Source organism: Macaca nemestrina, chromosome 6 (genome assembly GCF_043159975.1).
Source record: "Macaca nemestrina isolate mMacNem1 chromosome 6, mMacNem.hap1, whole genome shotgun sequence".
Classification (NCBI taxonomy): domain Eukaryota; kingdom Metazoa; phylum Chordata; class Mammalia; order Primates; family Cercopithecidae; genus Macaca; species Macaca nemestrina.
In genome coordinates this window covers 31,855,778-31,875,335 of record NC_092130.1, presented here as the reverse complement: position 1 = coordinate 31,875,335, position 19,558 = coordinate 31,855,778, and the positions used below count along the sequence as shown (strand labels likewise).

General features: G+C 35.7%; 1 protein-coding gene across 8 annotated transcripts in view; it reads left to right on the top strand.

Moving 5' to 3' along the window:
* Positions 1 to 19,558, top strand: part of LOC105466902 (F-box protein 38) — a 79,746-nt gene that overhangs the window by 40,392 nt on the left and 19,796 nt on the right. For all 8 annotated transcript variants that reach the window (XM_071098243.1, XM_011716079.3, XM_011716084.3 and 5 more), the window contains 7 exons: positions 1,833 to 1,970; positions 3,395 to 3,532; positions 6,165 to 6,258; positions 7,969 to 8,099; positions 11,474 to 11,644; positions 13,265 to 13,407; positions 14,336 to 14,546. In XM_071098243.1, coding sequence (XP_070954344.1) covers positions 1,833 to 1,970; positions 3,395 to 3,532; positions 6,165 to 6,258; positions 7,969 to 8,099; positions 11,474 to 11,644; positions 13,265 to 13,407; positions 14,336 to 14,546 — 1,026 coding nt within the window. The remainder of the gene's footprint in view (positions 1 to 1,832; positions 1,971 to 3,394; positions 3,533 to 6,164; positions 6,259 to 7,968; positions 8,100 to 11,473; positions 11,645 to 13,264; positions 13,408 to 14,335; positions 14,547 to 19,558) is intronic.

Sequence of the window (19,558 nt, the reverse complement as noted above, 5' to 3'; positions counted from 1 at the left end):
TATAGTCTGTTCTTTAATATTTGTTTACTACTTTATTCTATATATATATATACACACACACAGAGAGAGAGTATATATGTTTTCAGCATTATTCTAGGTATTGGGGATGGTCCAAAGAATTGGAAATTTCTGAAACTCAGGTGGTAAAGGGAGGGCATCGGGAATGATAAGGAGTTGGTCTTAAATAAGACTTAAGATACACAATTATGGGAGAAAAGTAAAGATTTCTAGCAACCCTTCATTTATAAGATCAGGGAGTGGTGTCTAGTTTGAAATTGGATTTTTAGATATAAGGATTCTGTAATATCTGAAACTTATAATATAAGCTCCTTAAGGTCAAAGACTTATTTTCATATCTTTATATTTTCTATAATGCCTGTCACAGTTCATTGCAAATATAAGTACAGGTTAAGTTTTATTAAAATGCATTAATTTATGGGAATCATTTAACAGTTTAACACTGTATTATGGTGATGCAGAGGTGTGGTAAATTAATAATAATGAACATTACCAAGAGAATGGGCAATTATGTCCTTTGTTTATAGAGTTTGGGACAGAAAGTGGATTGGGCCTAGGATATACTGTCTTCTCTGCATCTGTCTCACTCTTGCCACCTTGGGTTTCCTAATCAGTACAATCATTACTACCATCTTGATAGTATTAAAATAGATGCTGAACTTACCTTTGTGACTTCTGCATCGTACATCTCAATCCGTACCTCACTTCTGCTTTTTGTCCTTTTGTCTCATCCTTAATTTTACTTCCCATTTGTTGCTGTACTATGTGTGTGTGTAGTTCAAGCTAAATTGAGTTAAATAGCAGAGTGATGCTATTTTGAGAGGAACAAGTTAAGGGGTAATCCTTGTAGGTTACAATAAGAACATTTGGCAGAATTTAGCCTTTAAAGAACTGACCATTCAAGCACTCCAATTTTGCATTCTCTAGTTATTCTTGCTAGCAGAGCTTCTATTTTCCAAATTTAAAAATTGCATTAAATAGTTTTGCCAACTACTGTTTGTTAAATGCCATCATCCTGGATCCTTGGATTTCTTTAATGAATTTGTGTCCCTTCCTTGGCTTTTATCTTCTTTCGTCCATATTTCCTGTATTTTTTCACCTCACGCTACGCCTCCCTTCTTCTGGTCGTGGTCCTCTGTAGGTATGATTTCTAGTATTAAGCCACTCATGGATCCCATGCATCAAATTACCTTTACCAATCTGAAATTCTAAAATAAATGACTGGCAGGTTTCTGCTTTTCTCAGAGCCATGCTGGCTGGCTTCTACCACATATTTACAAAGTCTTAAGATTCATATATTTGTAGAAAACAGCTTTTAAAGCTCTGTGTCTGGCTATCTTCCAAATATCTATTTGCATATTTAAACCCACCTCGCTGACTTTGCACTGAGAAATTTAGTTTTCCTACTGGGGGGCAGTGGACATTAGTAGTCAAATAGTAAATTTGTGTGTTCCATCTCCATCGTTGTAGTTTTGCTTTCGATAATCCATTTTCACTTTACCTCTTCTGGGAAAATGTATCCTAGGAGAGTTGTAAGATTATGAGAAAGACTTACGTGTTAATCTAAGATATAGAAATACTTTTTAAACTCTATCTTCCCATTGGCCTTTTCTAAAAAAGTTAAGTCAGTTTATAGTTCTTTATAAACCTGTTTTAAATAAGGCAAACTTAATAGATTTTGTGTAATTTGTTCTGATAAAAATCCTTGACCAGTTAAACTGTTAATATGAAAAATAGACTTTTGAACTTATAAGCAAAATGTAGTATAGTTTTGTGATTTTTCTTGTTTGTTCTTTTTTATATTTGTGTTTTAGGGGTGAATGTTCCTGAAATTCCTTGTATCCCAATGCTAAGGCACCTTTATATGAAGTGGGTAAGACTTACTAAACCACAGCCATTTAAAGACTTCCTTTGTATCAGCTTAAGAACTTTCGTCATGAGGAACTGTGCAGGTAATGGTACACAATTATGGTGGAATTAAACATAAGCTATTCTAAAAATATCCTGAAGCAAACTTTAGCTACATTTGTAAATACAATTATATTATGCTATTACTATTTATGTCTTATAACTTACTCATCTTGTGAAGATAAATGTACTTTTTGTTTTAAAGACATTAGAAACATGATTTGCGTTTGACCTCAGCAAAAACAAAAACAACTCAGAATATCTGTATTTTTTACAGGCACTTTTTACTTTTCATAGGATTGTTTTATTAAATTTCAGTATTCTTTGTTTCTGGTCTCTGGTCTCTGAATCATTCTGCATGTAAATAGTTGGCTTCCTTAATCTACCTTAAACATAGCTTTTATGGTATTATCCTTCTAAACAGAAATCTTTAGTGTCCCTGTTGCCCTAGAGTAAGCTTGTTCAGCCCACGGTCCGCTGGCCACAGCCCACATGATGCCCAATTCAAATTCTTAAACTTTCTTAAAACATTATGAGATTTACACACGGTCTTTCCCCTCCCCACCCCCCACTTCTTTCCAGCTCATCAGCTATCTTTAATGTTAGTGTATTTTATGTGTGGCCCAAGACAATTTTTCCTCTTCCACTGTGGCCCAGTGATGTCAAAATATTGGACACCCCTGCACTTAGAGCATTAAGGGGGAACTACTCTGCTTAAGGTCAAAATAACCAGGACCCCTCTTGATAGCCTTATTCTGACACCTTTCCAAGATATACCTTCTTTTATCATCACATTTGACTATTCATTGTTCCCTGGACAACCATACAGCTTTCCACCTCAATGTCTTTTCTTATGCTGGATTATTGTTGCCTTATCCTGAGATGTGCACTTTCTTCCTCTTTTTTTGTATGCATTCTTCAGGTTCTGCCTTTTCCAACTTACTTTTCTCCTCTTTCTTTTTCTTTTTCATGGAGTATGGCAGATCTTATTTTTATACTTGATGCAGTCTGCCTTCTTATCCTTCTATAATTGTTTATGTTAGTTCTAGCTCCATGTCAACTGCATGTTTTTTGATGGACAGGACCATATCTTTTGTGATCTTCTGTAGTATCTAATGCAACACTGGTCATAGAGATGTTTAAATGATTGAGCTGTTTACTTGATTGAAGGATCAAATTTTTATCTTGACTTTTTCCCATTAGTTAGTTTGGGTTCAAAACTATTGAGCCTTTAGAGAATTTACAGAATACTACATCTCTCTCCAGTGTTACTGAAAAACCTTTATGCTGAGTAAATGTATGGTTAATAGGCTAACACTTCCATTTGTAACAAGAACTAGATTGCAGAGAGCCAATTTGGCTGTCATTTTAAGATATAGAGTTTATACGTTATACATGCCTTTCACTGATTTGAAATTCATTTTAAGGCACTTTACATTGTTCTATCAAAGATTTTTTTTTTTTCTAGGACCCACAAATTCCTTGAAATATGTCCCTTTAGTAACAGGCTTAGCCTCTGCCCGAAACTTGGAACACTTAGAAATGGTTCGAGTTCCTTTCCTTGGAGGTCTTATCCAACATGTTGTTGAAGACAGTTGGAGATCAGGTATTCATTTTCTTTTGTTACTAACTATTTTTTAAAAGTCAACTTTAAAAAATCATTAAGCTTTTATTTAACTTCCCTGGCAAGTCTTTTAAAAAGAAAATGCTTGTCAGTAATTGTGCTTTCTCTGGTGTATTTGATGGACAATAAGTAACCATGAGCATAGCTAGTGTTCATTTTCTTTTGGTGCACATTAAACTTTCTTAAAATAGACAGTAGAGTGATAAGACGTGTTTTCTGGCTTGTTTTGAGTTTTGCATAGCTAATAATACGTCCTCTTATATTTGGAATCTTTCTTAGAAATGTTAACAGGGATTTCTAGCATTCTTTGGTGATGTTTTACAACTTGTACAGCCTAGGCTTCCAAAAAAAATTTAGGCATTAGTAATGTTAATATTTATCATATAATAATAGATAAATAATACATAACAGAATATGCTCTATGTTAATCATCTCATTGCAGAAAAAAAAATTGTGGTTTAGCAAAATGGATGATTAATAGTTGGAAACCAAAAATCTAACTTTGGCTCTCTAAAATAAAATGGAAAGTCATCAAGTACCATTGTTAACAAACAGCATTATAGTTAATACTGTTGAAATCTAAGAAAAGTAAACACTACATTTCTAGACATTTTATCAGTCAAGTGTGGTGTAAGTGTACTGTATTACATTTAGCCAGTGGGATGAAACAACCCCTAAGACCAGCAGTATTTTGATTGATGGCGATAGTTAACAAGATAAAAGTCAAAAACGAAAAGAAGGTCTCTCTCCATTCACTAGAGAGAAGACCTGTAGAGAGGTGCTGAAAGCTGAGTTTGTATAAAGGTCCTGAAAGAAAAACAGAGACTTTTCTTCTCTAATCGATTTTTAAGGGCGACCCAGCCTTATATTTTATTCAAGAAGTCAGCATACCTCACACAAAAATTAATTCTAGATGGATCATAGATTCAAATGAGAACAATTTTTAAAAAGAAATTTTAAAAAATAGCTTAGAAGAATGTCTTGTTGACCTTGAGTACACAAAGTCTTCTTAAACAAGACACCAAAAAGCATTTACCATAAAGAAAAGATTGATAAACTATACCAAATTAAAATTAAGATTTTTTTTTTTTTTTGGTCCATCAAAAGGCATGATTGAGAGAGTGAAAAACCAGCCGGGTGTGGTGGCTCACGCCTGTAATCCCAGCACTTTGGGAGGCCGAGGCGGGAGGATCACGAGGTCAGCAGATGGAAACCATCCTGGCTATCATGGTGAAACCCCGTCTCCACTAAAAAGTACAAAATATTAGCCAGGCGTGGTGGCGGGCGCCTGTAGTCCCAGCTACTCTGGAGGCTGAGGCAGGAGAATGGCATGAACCCAGGAGGTGGAGCTTGCAGTGAGCCAAGATCGCACCACTGCACTCCAGCCTGGGCGAGAGAGCGAGACTCAGTCTCAAAAAAAAAAAAAGAGTGAAAAACCAAGCTACAGAAAGGGAGAAGCTGTTTGCAATACAGACACCGGGTTTTGGGAAGATATAAAGGACTCCTGGAATGAATAAGAAAAAGGCAGGCAACTCAATAGAAAAAAATGGGAAAATACTTGAATAGAAAAGTTTCCACACAAGAATCCAGTAAACATGAAAAAACAATAAAGTTTACTAATCATTAGGGAAGTGCAAATTGAAACTACAGTGTGATATTCAAGCACTAAAATGACTATGCCTACTTATGACTAATATGAAAAAGATAAAAACGGTAATGTTGGCTAGGATGTGGAGCAACAGAACCTTTCATACGCTGGTGGTCAGAATATAAATTCATACAACCACTTTGAAACACTGTTTGGTAGTATCTACTAAAGTTGGTCATACACATAGCAACAGTTGCATTCCTGGCTTTCAACCCAACAGAAATGTTTACATTTGTTCACCAAAAGACATTTTTAAGATTGTTCACAGAAGCACTGTTTCTAATCATCCCAAAATGGAAAGATGCCTGTCGTCAAGAGAATGGATAATTAAATTGTGGCATATTCATGTAGCAAAATACTGTACAGCAATAAGAATGAACAGACTACAGCTACACAGCGATATGGATGAATCTCATAAGCAGAATGTTTAGTAAAAGAAGCCAGACGCAAAAGTATACATACTTTGTGACTTTATTTATACAAATTTAAAACGGATAAGTCAGTCATTTCTTTAAGCTATACATTAGTAATTTATGTTCTTTTTTGTAGGTAAATACAAGTTTCAGAAACATTAAAAAAATCAGTTAAAGTGGTTCTGGTCTTGTTCCGTATGATATTTGGAGGTTCAAAATTTGGCCAGAAATGGCAGGGTTTCTTTTTTTACAATTATCTCATCAGCTTCTGACTTTCTAAAAATCCTTACTTAACAGTCTGAATCTTTTAGAGTAGTTTTCAGATGCCATCAGAGTGTCTTGTCAAAATGAGGGTCTGCTTTCATCTCCTTTTAGGTGACTAGTAGTTATAATTCATCCTAAGATATTAATTTCAATGTAAAAACAAAGCTGAGATTTACTTTTAAACCAATAATTATCATCTAAGGTAATACTTTATAATGTATAGTATATAAGTACTTCACTAAAAATACTGTGGTCAAAAGAAACACTTGTTTTTGTTCCTTGTCTTCAGGTGGTTTTAGAAATTTGCACACTATTGTTCTGGGAGCTTGCAAAAATGCTCTTGAAGTAGATCTTGGTTACCTCATCATTACTGCTGCCCGTAGGTATGTTTCCTCTTTGTATTGTGTCTTTCACTTTAGAAGTAATTGTGTCTTTCCCTGTTTTACAAAAAATTGTGGAACGTGTGTGTACATATGTGTGTACTTTTGATCAAGCCTTGTTCAAATTTAAAATACAAAGAAGTTTAAATAACAGATGAGTATAACATCATGGTAGTCTTAATGTTATATACTGGTAACCAGTTGAGCTGCATACTAGCAAGCTCCAGAGTGGCATGGTCTCATATCAGAGAAAAGCAGTGGAATTTCTGGAAACGGCTAAGAGTCCAACAGAAGTTAGCATTGAAGCTCTGGTGTCTGTAGCCCTCTCAGGACCATTGTCTCAATCTCTGGATGATTTTCTGAATTGTTCTAGTTACTTGATGATAATATTTGCTATTCAGAAATCAGTGTTTTAAATCAGCTTTTCCAAAGTCTGACCTTATAACACATCTATAATTTTTAACCAAGTGGTTGTATCACTATACCACATTTACTATTTCTTACATATCAGTGTTCTACCTCCACTTTTATTTTATAGTATTTTCTTTAAATTAACCATTTTTAAAATTTATTCAAAAACACAGCTTTTTCCATCAAGAGATTATTGATTAGGATTGTAAATAAAATAAAAGTGTTTCTTTCTTTTTTTTTTTTTTCCCGGAAATCCTAGCCATGTTTTCACAGAATCATTGTGAAAAATGAACTCTCAAGGAAGAAAAATAAACCACTCTTTCATCTTTCATATCAATCCAAAAATAATTCAGTGTCTTTCTAAATAATGAACACAACTTAAACTTACCCTTCTTAAGAATTAAGATAATTCTGCAGTTACATAATACACACCTCATAATGACTGCAAGCTTTAGGAAACCTCGGCTTTGACAAATCTGAGCCTAGTCCCTCAGAATAATACCTCAGGGTCTAAAATAAAAGTGTTTCTAAGTTTAAGTAGGTATTGTTACCTACTACAGAACTATACTCTTGGTTAAAATGCAACATTAATAGCTAGCCTAAGCAAAATGTCAAATACCAGCACCAGGTGCAGATTCTCACATTGACTTTTCAGGTTTAGTAAAGCACTTGGTATAAGATTCTTACCTGTAATTAATTGTTATTTAATGTATAGCTTCAGTGTACTGCCTAAGATTTCCTTACACTTTGCAGATACTCCTTTGAAGAAAATATGTTTTTGTTTTTGTGTTTTTTCAATGGAGGAGGTGGGAGGGAAGTTGTTGACATCTGTGACACTTCACTAAAGTCATAAACTTCTTTCAGAGTCTTCCTGATATGGTTTGGCTCTGTTTCCCCTCAGATCTCATCTTGCAGCTCCCATAATTCCCTTGTGTTGTGGGAGGGACCCAGCGGGAGATGACTGAGTCATGGGGGTAGTCCTTCCCATGCAGTCCTCGTGATAGTGAATAAGTCTCACTAGATCCAATGGTTTTGAAAATGGGAGTGTCCCTGCACAGCCTCTCTTTTGTTGCCTGCTGCCATGATGTAAGATGTGACTTGCTCCTTTTTGCCTTCAACCATGTTTGTGAGGCCTCCCCAGCCACGTGGAACTGTGAGTCCATTAAAACCTCTTTTTCTTCCCAGTCTCTGGTATGTCTTTGTCAGGAGCATAGAAACAGACTAATACACTTATATTAGGAGGAATCTTTGGTTCTGGTGGTTTTTGTTTTACTCTGATATGTTCTCTCTCTTTATTCACAGGTTACATGAAGTTCGGATCCAGCCTTCCCTAACCAAAGATGGTGTCTTTTCTGCCCTAAAGATGGCAGAGTTGGAGTTCCCCCAGTTTGAAACCCTTCATCTAGGATATGTAGATGAGTTTTTGCTACAGAGTAAGATTTATCTCATTTTAATTCCTAGAATTACTGTAGGAAATTTACTTGACAAACTGAAATCTGAATTGGGGTTGTGCCTTGTCTTTTTGAACATAAGACAACTTAAAATCTTAGGTGCTCTCACATCTTGAAAAATAAACTTTTAAATTAGAAATGTCAGTGATTTTTTTTCCATATTGCCTCTGATTTTAGCATACTATAGAAAATATAGTTACTAATAATACACCAGAAAAAGAACCTTATCTACATTTGATATTGTCTCCACTTTACTGCCCACGTTTCTTTCCCATTCTGCTTCATTTTTTTCACAGAATGTCATCCTTGGTTCCATTGTTGAATTTGATCTGCCACACTTCTTGAAGCTTTTGATGGTCCTCTCAGATGAGGTCCCATTCCCTGCCCATGCTCTTCATTTCCATAATAAGCCCGCTGGGGGTTCTGGATTTTCCAGATAGTGTGAGCACATAATGGTCAGTATTCATTTAATGATGATTGCTGTTGGAAAGCTTGTTCACAGCATTTTCTTACGCATTTACAATTGAGAACTCATTTCTTTGGGTTTGAATGCATGTCAATTCATTATTCAAACTATTTTTCCATATGGCATCAATAAGATATGAAAGAAAATTTTCATCACCAACATGTTTTTATTCAAGAATTCATTTTCTTCCCACTTGATTTGCAACAAGTCTTTCTTGAACTCTCATCATCATAGCAGATAACATTTTTTCTTTGGATCTAGTTTGTGTTGTAGAAGAACATAAGAAGGCTTAATTCTTCCAATCAGGACAGTCCCACTCAAAAAACATGACTGTTTTTCTTTTTCATTTCTAATGTATATATTACAATAATAGTTGTGGGTTTTTTGTTTGTTTACTTTTTTGTTGTTCACGGTACTCATTAATTTAGGTGATTACTTTAAAAAGTTAAGCCATCCTTTTCTAGACAGTTGACTATTAGATTCACGTTAAATCTCTACAGCTTTGAAAAAGATCAGCTTTTCTCCAAAATAGCTTAAAATGCTATCTGGTACAATGATTTTATATAAAATTAATACATTTGATATCAAGCTTTTCTGGTTTTGAATGAAGTATCTAACATTCCCTATGTTTCTGCAATGTCTGTATAGTAACTTAAAATTATTAGCTTTGAAGTTGATATTACTTCTATAATGTTGTTTTCTGTTTTTCCCAAAAGCGCAGAACTTGACAAATTGTGTACCTTCAGGATGGCCAAATTTAGGTCTACTGAAGAATTGTCTTCCAGTGTTATCTTTATAACCAATTATTTTCCTGTAGTGTTTCTTTCTCCTCAACGTACTTTTTCTATAGCATAAAAATACCTTCTTGACTATCATTATCTCATAGTTTTCAACACAACTTGTTTCATGTTCTGTTTCATACTTAATAGTCTGTTATGTTGAACTTTGTACTATCATTCTCTTCTTATTTGCCACAGTTTAACCATTTCTTCCATATACATACTATCTTCTGTCCCTCCAAAGATGGCCTAGGATTCTCTGTTTCAGAATAGGTGCGTGGTACTTCTTATGGACAATGTCTTGAGGTCACTGTTCACTCACGCTCTCTCACTTAGTTTCTCTCTTCTCAGTAATTTAGATTTGAAGCATCTCCCCAAGAAGTGGTGACTGGCCTCTGGTAAAACTTGGGTCACTTTCTTGTTATAAAAGGTCTGGCAGAATAAATAAATAGGAACATCACCTTTGTCTTCTAGCGATGACCTAAAGATGAATCTTTAGAGAGTTCTTTGTTCATGTGGATTTATGATCTGTAAGCTTTATATAATAGTGATAGAGATGTATAACTCAGTGAAAATTTTAGAAAAAAATATAGTCGTAGCCCTAGAGTTCTAGGAATTTAGTCCTAGAGCTTGAGGGAGAGAGAATTGAGGCCTGTCTGTTACTAATCATGAGACCTAAGCAAGTTCATTCTTCTCATTTTTTAAATGAAGATAAGGTGATTTCCTGCTTTTCTCTTGGGTAGCTCTGAGGAATCAAGGGAAAAGTGATATATACATTTACAACAATCTCTGACACTTAGGAAGTATTCAATAAATGATAGCTTTTACTTTTAGGTGACCTGTGGGCTGAAAAGAAAAACAAACGTGAATCTCAAGTAATATCATCAGGATTTTGAAGGAGTGTGGCAAGCAGGAAGCCCCAAGAGTAGAAACGTGGTTGATCATCTCAAAAAACTAAATGCAAAACATTGATTTGTCATGTTAGGTTATAGCATTTATTCAGGTAGTGCTCAGGAAACAGGGTCAGTTCAAGGTTTACCCTATCTTAAGGAAAATGCAAGTTTCGTCTCAAGTCCAAAAAGCAGGGAAAAGGTCCTTACCAGGAGCTAAAGAAAGTAGCTCAGCTAAATTGTAAAGAATGGATTAAGGTGAAATCTGTAAGAAGTGCCAGGAAATACCAAAAATAGGAACTATAGGAGAAAAACTGTAAACTATATGGAAAGTAAAATTGGAAGTGTGGAAGAAGATGGATTGTTTTAAACATGTTCTAGCTAAAGGTGTAAACCCCTGTGATATTCAGGGCAACTTCACCAGAGCGGCAGTGTTTTCTTTGTCCTGTGTATTGATTGATTGCAGACTGTGAGAGACATGTATCCCCATGAGCTCTTGTATCCCCAGCACTATGCTAGACACTAAAGATGTAACTATGAACTAATAGAATCTTGGAGTGTGAGGGGACAGGCAGATGGGAGAAGTGATAAGAGGCAAGGGATGAGGTGTGATTCTCAGTGGCATGATCTAGGATAAAGGATCCTCCTTTACGTATTCCCAAACCCCTAGTGTGTGACCAGAGAGTAGGCACTAAAGCCCAGTGGCATGTGTTTGAGTTAAGAAGTGCACTTTTAGGGTATAAATAGATGTTACTAACCATTGCCATGGGTTGTAACAATGAATCTTAAATTCTCAGAGTTTACCCTTCTTTACACATGTCCACACTGGGCTTCAAGAACATCATTTTACTGTGAGGGAGTTGAGTTTTTAAGATTTTGTTTTCCTTTTAAATGATAAAGCTAAAACTTTACCATCGTGTGAACCAGTATGATATGTCCTCACTTATGCTTTAAGAATTTTTGCCTTTTTTCTTCTCTAAACAATTGGAAATAATTTTTCCTACTAGCTGTCCTTTGACTTTTAATATAATTTATTATTTTGTACAAGAGGTGCTACTATATGTAAATAATACCTAACCTAAAATTATACCTGAACCCGATAAGCAGATGATACAGAATGATGGTAGAGACTTTTTATGCTGACTGGTAAGATACAAAATTGGTAACACTCCCTAACACTTAAGAATTTGACTTTTTTAAAAAATTGATTGGTCTTTTTAGGCAGAATGGCTAATGCGGATCTGGTGAAGTATGGTTTGGCTGATGTGGTAGAAAATCCTGGTATCATCACTGATATAGGGATGAAAGCAGTCAATGAAGTTTTTTCCTGTATCAAATATCTGGCAATTTACAATTGCCCTCATCTACACAACCCATACAATTGGATCTCAGGTATTACAGACTTACAAATATAGCTATGTTTTATTGATACTGAAATAATACAATTGTCCTTGTTTTCTATGTGTGATATGATTGCATTCCTAATGTAAACTGTAGGTATTTCATTTGGATTGTTCATACAAGTTCTGGTAACCTTTGATAACTAGTTGGAAGTGTATTCAATGCCTCTTTAAACTTCTGAAGGTTTCTACCTGGAAATTTATACTCTCCAGGTTGTGGATTCAAGTGCCCTGATTTTTATATGTACTTCTTTGGGCTAGGAATATAAAATTAAGCTTAGTTCATTGCTACCTAGGACTTAGGATAGTGTAGTTATTTTCTCAAAATTATCTTCACAATGGCACATCATCTGAAAGGACAAAGTAGGTATGTATTTTGAACTTTCATTGAGTGACATTAACCTGAGATAAAAATTTCTATTGACTAGAAATCCCAGTCTATTTCAGACCTACCCCTCCAATCTCCTATATGTAGAAGTGTGACTTTTGCACTTGATATTTTTCCCTTATGGTGGGAGTTCATTTTCCTCTCAGAGTAATGTCATCTGTTGTCTTAAAGGCCCTTCTTAAATACCGAAATTTACAAACCATTAAATAAATTGAGAGCCCGAGAAAGTTGTACTTGTGACAAAGCCTCTCACTGACACCTACAGAACAGCCTCCTCTGCTGTTGAGTCACTTGACCGGGATCTGTATCTCCTCACAAAGCTACTATCCAGGCTTGTTTTAGGGCTGGGACCTCTGCTGAGATCACTCATTAATATAGTCATGTCTCATGTGCCAGCAGCAGTTAAATTCTATCCCTGGCCCTGCTGAACCAAGAAGTTACTGGGAAATATGAACTTTAGGATGTAGCAGGCGTAGATGACTTTAAAAAAATAACATTTATTGGGTTTTTGGTTTGTTTGTTTTCTTAAATACAGAAGAGTATAAAGAAGAAAACAAAAAATGGCCTATAATCCCATCACTCAGAATTCCTGTTAACACTTAAAAAAATAAAAGTAATACATGCACTTGATAAATTTCAAACAGTACAGAAAGGTACAAAATGAAAACTCTCCTCTTCTCAAAGGTAACCATCATCAACAGTTTTTTGTATATTTTTCTGGACAAATTATGCATATTGCAGCATATATATGTGTAGCATTTAAAAATAATTTATATTATACCAAAGGATCTTACTGTGTATACACTGTCCTATAGCTTGTTTTTTGTACTAAGTATAATTTGGAGAGTTTTCCATGTCAGCAAGCATATTAAACTCTCCTTCATTCTTTTGAAATAGCTACATGATGTTCTATTAAATAAATATGCCATAATTTTTTAATTCAGTGTCCTATTGTTGAAAAGCCATGTAGGTTGTTGAGTGGATCACATTTAAATCAGGGCTGATTGGATTCAAATTAATGTTCCCCAGGCCATTTAGTTCTCACAATGGAATTAGGTATGTAAACATCATAATTTAGAATCATCAGGTTTTAGAAGTCATGAAAAAAAGGAAAAGTTATTTAATAAAAAAGGATTTGAAAGTCTTTGTGACCTGTATCAAAATTCATCAGTAATGGGGAAAGTGTTACTTATGTTTTCTCTGGTCATGTCATTTCTTCAACAGACCACTCAAGATGGACTCGATTGGTTGATATCAACCTAGTACGGTGCCATGCTTTGAAGCTGGACTCTTTTGGCCAGTTTATTGAATTGTTACCCAGCCTAGAGTTTATTTCACTGGATCAGATGTTTCGTGAACCACCCAAGGTAAGATACATTTGAGGGAGTTTTTATTTATTTTGATACTCAGGAAAGAAAATAAAAACAGCCTGTGATTTTTTTTTTTTTTCTTTTCAACAATATGCCTTTACAGTGTTATAGTCAGACTTTTTACTGCCAGCCTCCGTGAAAGCATAAAGGTTGTAATAATGCATGGCCTCTCATTCTTCTAAATGAGAATTAAGGGTTCTCTGGGGAAGGGTAAGGAAGAAGTAAGTGGAAGCCGTCTCTGTTAGTATATAAACAAAAGGTAAGGTGAGGGTGAGGCTGGAAATTTAAAACAGAAATTATTACGTGGAATAATTCATTGGTGGATTAAATATAATTGGGTTGGTAGATTAAATCTAATTAGGAACCCAAAGTATAAATAAGAATTAAGGATTTATTTGGGGAGTGTTTTACTTTGCTGCTATCTTTCTGTTAAGTTGTATAGCCTGGGAAATCTGAGGTTGCCCAGTTTTACAAAATGTTATTTTCAAACTGCTTAACATATAGAACTTTGTACTGTTAAGGTAATTAAAAACTTAATCCTTCAACCATTTGTGTTCTCTCTTATCAGTTATTAATGGTTACATTCCCACTGTTGAAGCAGTACAATATAATGAGGAAAGCTCAGAATTCGAGGTCAGAATCCTGGTTTCAAATTGCAGCTGTACCACTTACTGGCCATGTGCTGTTGGGCAGATCTCTTCTCCTTGTGTGACTCCTCATCTGTAAATTAAGCCAGTAACCCTTTATCTATCTTGAAGTGTTGCAGGCCTTAAATAAGATTTTCTATGTGTATGTGAAAGCATTTCATAAATAAGTACTATATAAATATTAGTTCTAATGTAAAGGTGAAATGAAGGGATATTAAAAATGAAGTGATAGATACTAACCCAAATTAATAAACATATGTGTTTTGGTTTTGCCTCAGGGTTGTGCTCGAGTTGGTCTGAGTGCAGGCACAGGAATTGGGGTTTCATCAGCTCTTGTTAGCAACCAGAACTCCAACAATGACGATAATAATGCCCAGAATAACAATGCCAACATCCACGACAACAATCACCATCACCCAGATGACTCAGACGAGGAGAATGACTTTCGGCAAGATCTACAGCCAGGAGAGCAGCAGTTTGCAGCTGACGGTAACCCAGATCTTTTGTGAGCTCCAGATAGAAATGATTTTTACTTTGTATTGTATTTCTGCTTTATCCTGTTCCCTTTTGCCCCTGTTTCAACTTGTCACTTTCCACACTGAGGAAAGTTAGTTGATAAGGAACATGAGGGAGTAGGTGAAATTCTTCTCTTTTCTTGCTTGTTTCAAAACTGTTTTTGTCCACAGACTGTGTAAGAATACTTACAGAATGGGAGGGATTACAGATGCCGGGGAAATTAGGGTAGAGTGGTAACTCTTGAGGTCTGAGACTGAACTTTCAGGATTTAGACAAAGGAGTATCTTTTATTGCCTCCCAGACCAATGGATAGCATGAACATTAAGAGCATTTCTGGATATTTGAAGAACTGAAAGATTAATACCAACCATGAGCTACACATTGGCACCTTTCATGTACCTTTAATCATTAGGTCTTCACTTCCACACAGCAGATTAAGTACATTAGCTAAGAAGGACTATTCTATTTCATTTATGTAATTGTCTGTCCCGTTCGTTAATATATACTGAATACTTGCGGTGTGCCAACCCATGTGTGAAGGTACTCCATCCATCCCTCTGTTGATGAGTGAAGTGATGTAAGATTGTTTTGTTACCAAATTTTCCAGTTTCCCAGTTCACACTTAGGAACTGGAAAAGGAATCTTTTCTAGCCATCCTTTTGTTGTTCCCCATTTGCCTACTCTTGCACGTAGTAATTAATGAGAAATAGGGTACTCCGATACTATGTACCTGCTTTTACAATGAGATGTACTGTGTACAGGGCATGATTTCCTTTAGGGGCACTCTGAGTATACAGTTTTTGACAAAAGAATCATCTGTAGACAATGTCTTCACTTTCTCATCTCACTTGGTCCCTATAGAACTCTCCACTTTGGCTCTTGGCAAAGTCACTAGTGATTGTCTTACTGAATCTGAAGGTCATTTCGTGACTTTCATCTAATTTGACATCTCAGCAGCATTAGACATTTGTTGCCTAGACTTGTACACTCTTGAGACACTTTCTTCTCTTGGCATCTCTGAAACCATTTTGCTGATTTTTCTCCTACTTCATTTTCCTTTGCTTGTAGCACCTCCTGTGTTCCACTTTTGTCCATGATAGCTTTCTCTACACATTTTCACTCAAGCTCAAGGTTTTAGTACCAGCTATATGGTATTAAATCCAAATCTTTATTTCCAGCCTTGACTTTTATACTTTTCTGCAGTAAATGCAGCTGTCTAGCTCTGTACTTTATGTCCATGGTGTACTCTTACGCATTTCAAACCTAGGTAAAATCTTTCCCCAACAATCTCCCTTAAAAATGCAAAAATAAAAGTGCCGAGCCAACAGGTGTTAAGGGAACGAGAGGGCAAGACAGTCACATATTGTCCCTTTGCTTTGTTGTCCTGAGTGCTATGGTACCTAGTACAGGTTACTACCACCATAAAGATCTGCGTGTCAGAGGACATGGACTCTACGTGGGAAACTTATAGCAGCTGCCATTCAGAACTACCCAAATCCTGTGAACTCATTTTTGGTTTGAGTTGACACACAGATTATAGACTTCACTAGAAGATTAATTTGCCATAGACTTCTCAGTACAGTGGAGAATACCTGCCATTGTGAAATCACATATTGTTGCAACAAGGACCAAAAAGATACTCAACAACATATTTGATTTAATTCGTATCTGTATTTGATTTAAGAGGGGAAAATGGAACTTACATCTTAATTTGATTTGTAAATATGGTTTCAGAAGATGAGAGATTTGGCATAAAAACCAAATACACAAGATACAGGATAAGCTATTTTGATTTAAGAAGCCATAATTACAATGAAAGGATTCAGCTTCAGCAGTTACCTAGGACTGTTGTCAAGTACAGTATCTTCAAAATGCTGTTTAATCCTGAGAAGCAAAGAATAAATACATAATGTATAAAGCATAATTGTATAAAGCATACGTAAATGCCAGGATTGAAGGATTAAACAACTTCAACAAGAGGAAGCCTAAGAAAACCAGAGGCAATGGCAGCATTTGTAGAGAAAGGAAGATTGATAGAAAACATTAGATTCCACAGGTCACTCCCACGTGGTAGTGTGTTCAGTTGTATTTGTTATTAAACATGTATACAACACACACAACACACACACACACATATAAGTTAGATTTTCCCCACACACACACAAAATAAGGAACTAGAAAAAGACTGATCTTTGGTTGAAATAAAGAGAAATACAGGGCTTCATAATAAAAGGGGTAATGGGGAATTATGTTAAACAGTTGACTAATATTGATGGTTCACATCTTCAAGTGAAAATAATAATTTAAAAATTTCTTTGAAATGGGTATTAACATGTTCACTCTTCTTGATATACAATTTGAAGACTTTTCACATCTGGGCCGGGTGCAGTGCACGTGCCTATAAGCTAAGGAGGTTGAGGCGGAAGGATGGCTTGAGTAGGGAGTTTTCAAGGATGTAGTGAGCTATGATCACACCATTACACTCCAGTCTGGGTGACAGAGGGAGACCTTGAGTCTTAAAACAAATCTTTACATGCATGGGCCTTTACTTGGTTTTGGACCAGCCCCAGAATGAAGCAGCACCAGTCTTAATTGCTCTATTGTATTTAACTTCTTCAGCTTGCATGAGGTAATTTACTATAAAGAGGGGCATTGTATAATTTTAAAAGCTATTTAATTTGTATAAATTAACTCCAACAAAACTATGATTTATTGTTTCACAGTTACTATATTTATCAAAATTTTATAATTTGGCAGGATATTATCTTAAATTTGTACTTTCAGAAGTCTTAGAACTTAGAGTACTCAATTATGAGCTAGTTAGCTGAAAATATAACTTGATTACCTGAATTTTGCAGCATTCTAGAATAAGAATAAATGTTTACAGTTTTTGATGGGGTTTTTTTGTTGTTTGTGGTTTTTTTTTGTTTTTTTTTTTTTTTTTGAGATAGAGTCTCACTGTCACTCAGGCTGAAGGGTAGTGGCGTGATCATAGCTCACTGTAGCCTCAAACTCCTGGGTTCAAGTGATCCTTCCACCTCAGCCTCCTGAGTAGCTGGGACTACAAATGCGTGACACCTCTCTCAGCTGATTTTTCAAAAAAATTTATGTAGAGATAGGGTCTCACTGAATTGCCCAGTCTGGTCTCAAACTTTTGGCCTCAAGTGATCCTCATGCCTCAGCCTCCCAAAATGCTGGGATTACAGGCATGAGTCAGTCACTGTGCCCCACAATGTTCATTTTTTTTTAACAATTTACATTTGCCTATAAGTATCAAAATTATGCTTCTGTAATTGCTAAAGCATAGTGTCTATTTTTATGTAACTACTTAAGTAATTATAACTTTAAAGCATAGTTTTACCTATACATCATTTAACTAATTTTCTCTCTTGATGTAAAACATACATTCCAGGTACTTAATGCTTTTAAATATGGCATCATGGTGAACCTCTTTTCTCATCCCTCCACCCCAGTTAGCCTAAATTGACTGCCAAGTGAAATTGCTCTGCAGTTTTATTTATGGCAGTGGTTTTTAAACTTGAGTGTGCATCAGAATCACCTGGAGGACTTGTTAAAACACGTTGCTGATTTTTGCCCTCAGAGTTCCAGTTATTTGGTCTGTGTGAGGCCAGATAATATGGTTTTGTTTTTGTTTTTAAATAGAGATGGAATCTCATATATTGCCCAGGCTGTCTCAACTCCTGGGCTCAAGCGATCCAACCAACTCAGCTTCCCAAAATGCTGGGGTTACAGGTGAGCCAGTGCTCCAAGCCAATAATTTGATTTTTTTGTTGTTGTTTTTTTTCTTGAGACAGAGTCTCACTCTGTCTCCCAGGCTGGAGTACAGTGGCACGATCTTGGCTCACTACAACCTCCACCTCCTGGGTTCAAGCGATTCTCCTGCCTCAGCCTCCCAAGTAGCTGGGACTACAGGCACGTGCCATCACACCCAGCTAATATTTTGTATTTTTAGTACAGATGGGGTTTCACTGTGTTAGCCAGGATGGTCTCGATCTCCTGACCTCACAGTCTGCCCACACTGGCCTCCCAAAGTACCGGGATTATAGGCATGAGCCACCATACCCAGCCAAGAATTTGAATTTTTAGCAAGTACCCAGGTGGTGCTGATGCTGCTGGTCTGGGACTATACTTTGAAAACCACTGATTTTGTAAAATTTTTATTTTTGAAGCCTAAGGGGTTTGCAGTCTGAAAAAAAAACCCAGTAAATGTATTTTGTTTTATACTTTGGGGCAGGTAGTTGTCAACCACTAAATATTATGTCTGATAATAAATTTCTATTAATTTATGCAACAATTTCATTGCATAAAAATTATTTTGTTAAGAGGCATCTTTATAACACTTTTTTTTACAGCTGAAGTAACATTTCAGCTAAACAAAACATTTGGTGAATATTGATACTTGATTATAAGTTAGCATACATATGTATGTATGTATAATATATATGTATACATATATATAACTTTCTGTAAGTTAAAACTGTTCTGAAAAAGATGTACTACCATAATGATAAAATATTTTCCAACAAAGGAAAAAAGTCAAAACCGTGAATCATTTGTATCTTCACTAGCCCAGAGGCACCACCATCCAATTTATTTACCAGAGACTAAAATCAAGACATTATGCTTTTTGTCAAAACCAAGAATCATTTGTGTCTTCACTAGCCCAAAGGCACCACAATGCGATTTAATTACCAGAGACTAAAATCAAGACATTATGCTTTACTTCCTAACTGCTCTCCAAGACATTGAGTCATTTACCAAATCTTGTTGAATGTCTCTAATACATCTCTCCAGTATGCCTACATCTCTCCTTTCCCATTGTACTACCGCTACATCAGACCTTTCTCTTTTTTTTAACCTAAATGTTTTAATAGCTTTAAAATTGGCCTATTTTCTTACCCAGCTAAAATTAGTTCTTACAGCAGCCAGGGCAGTCTTTTAACAAACCAGACAATATTGATAGC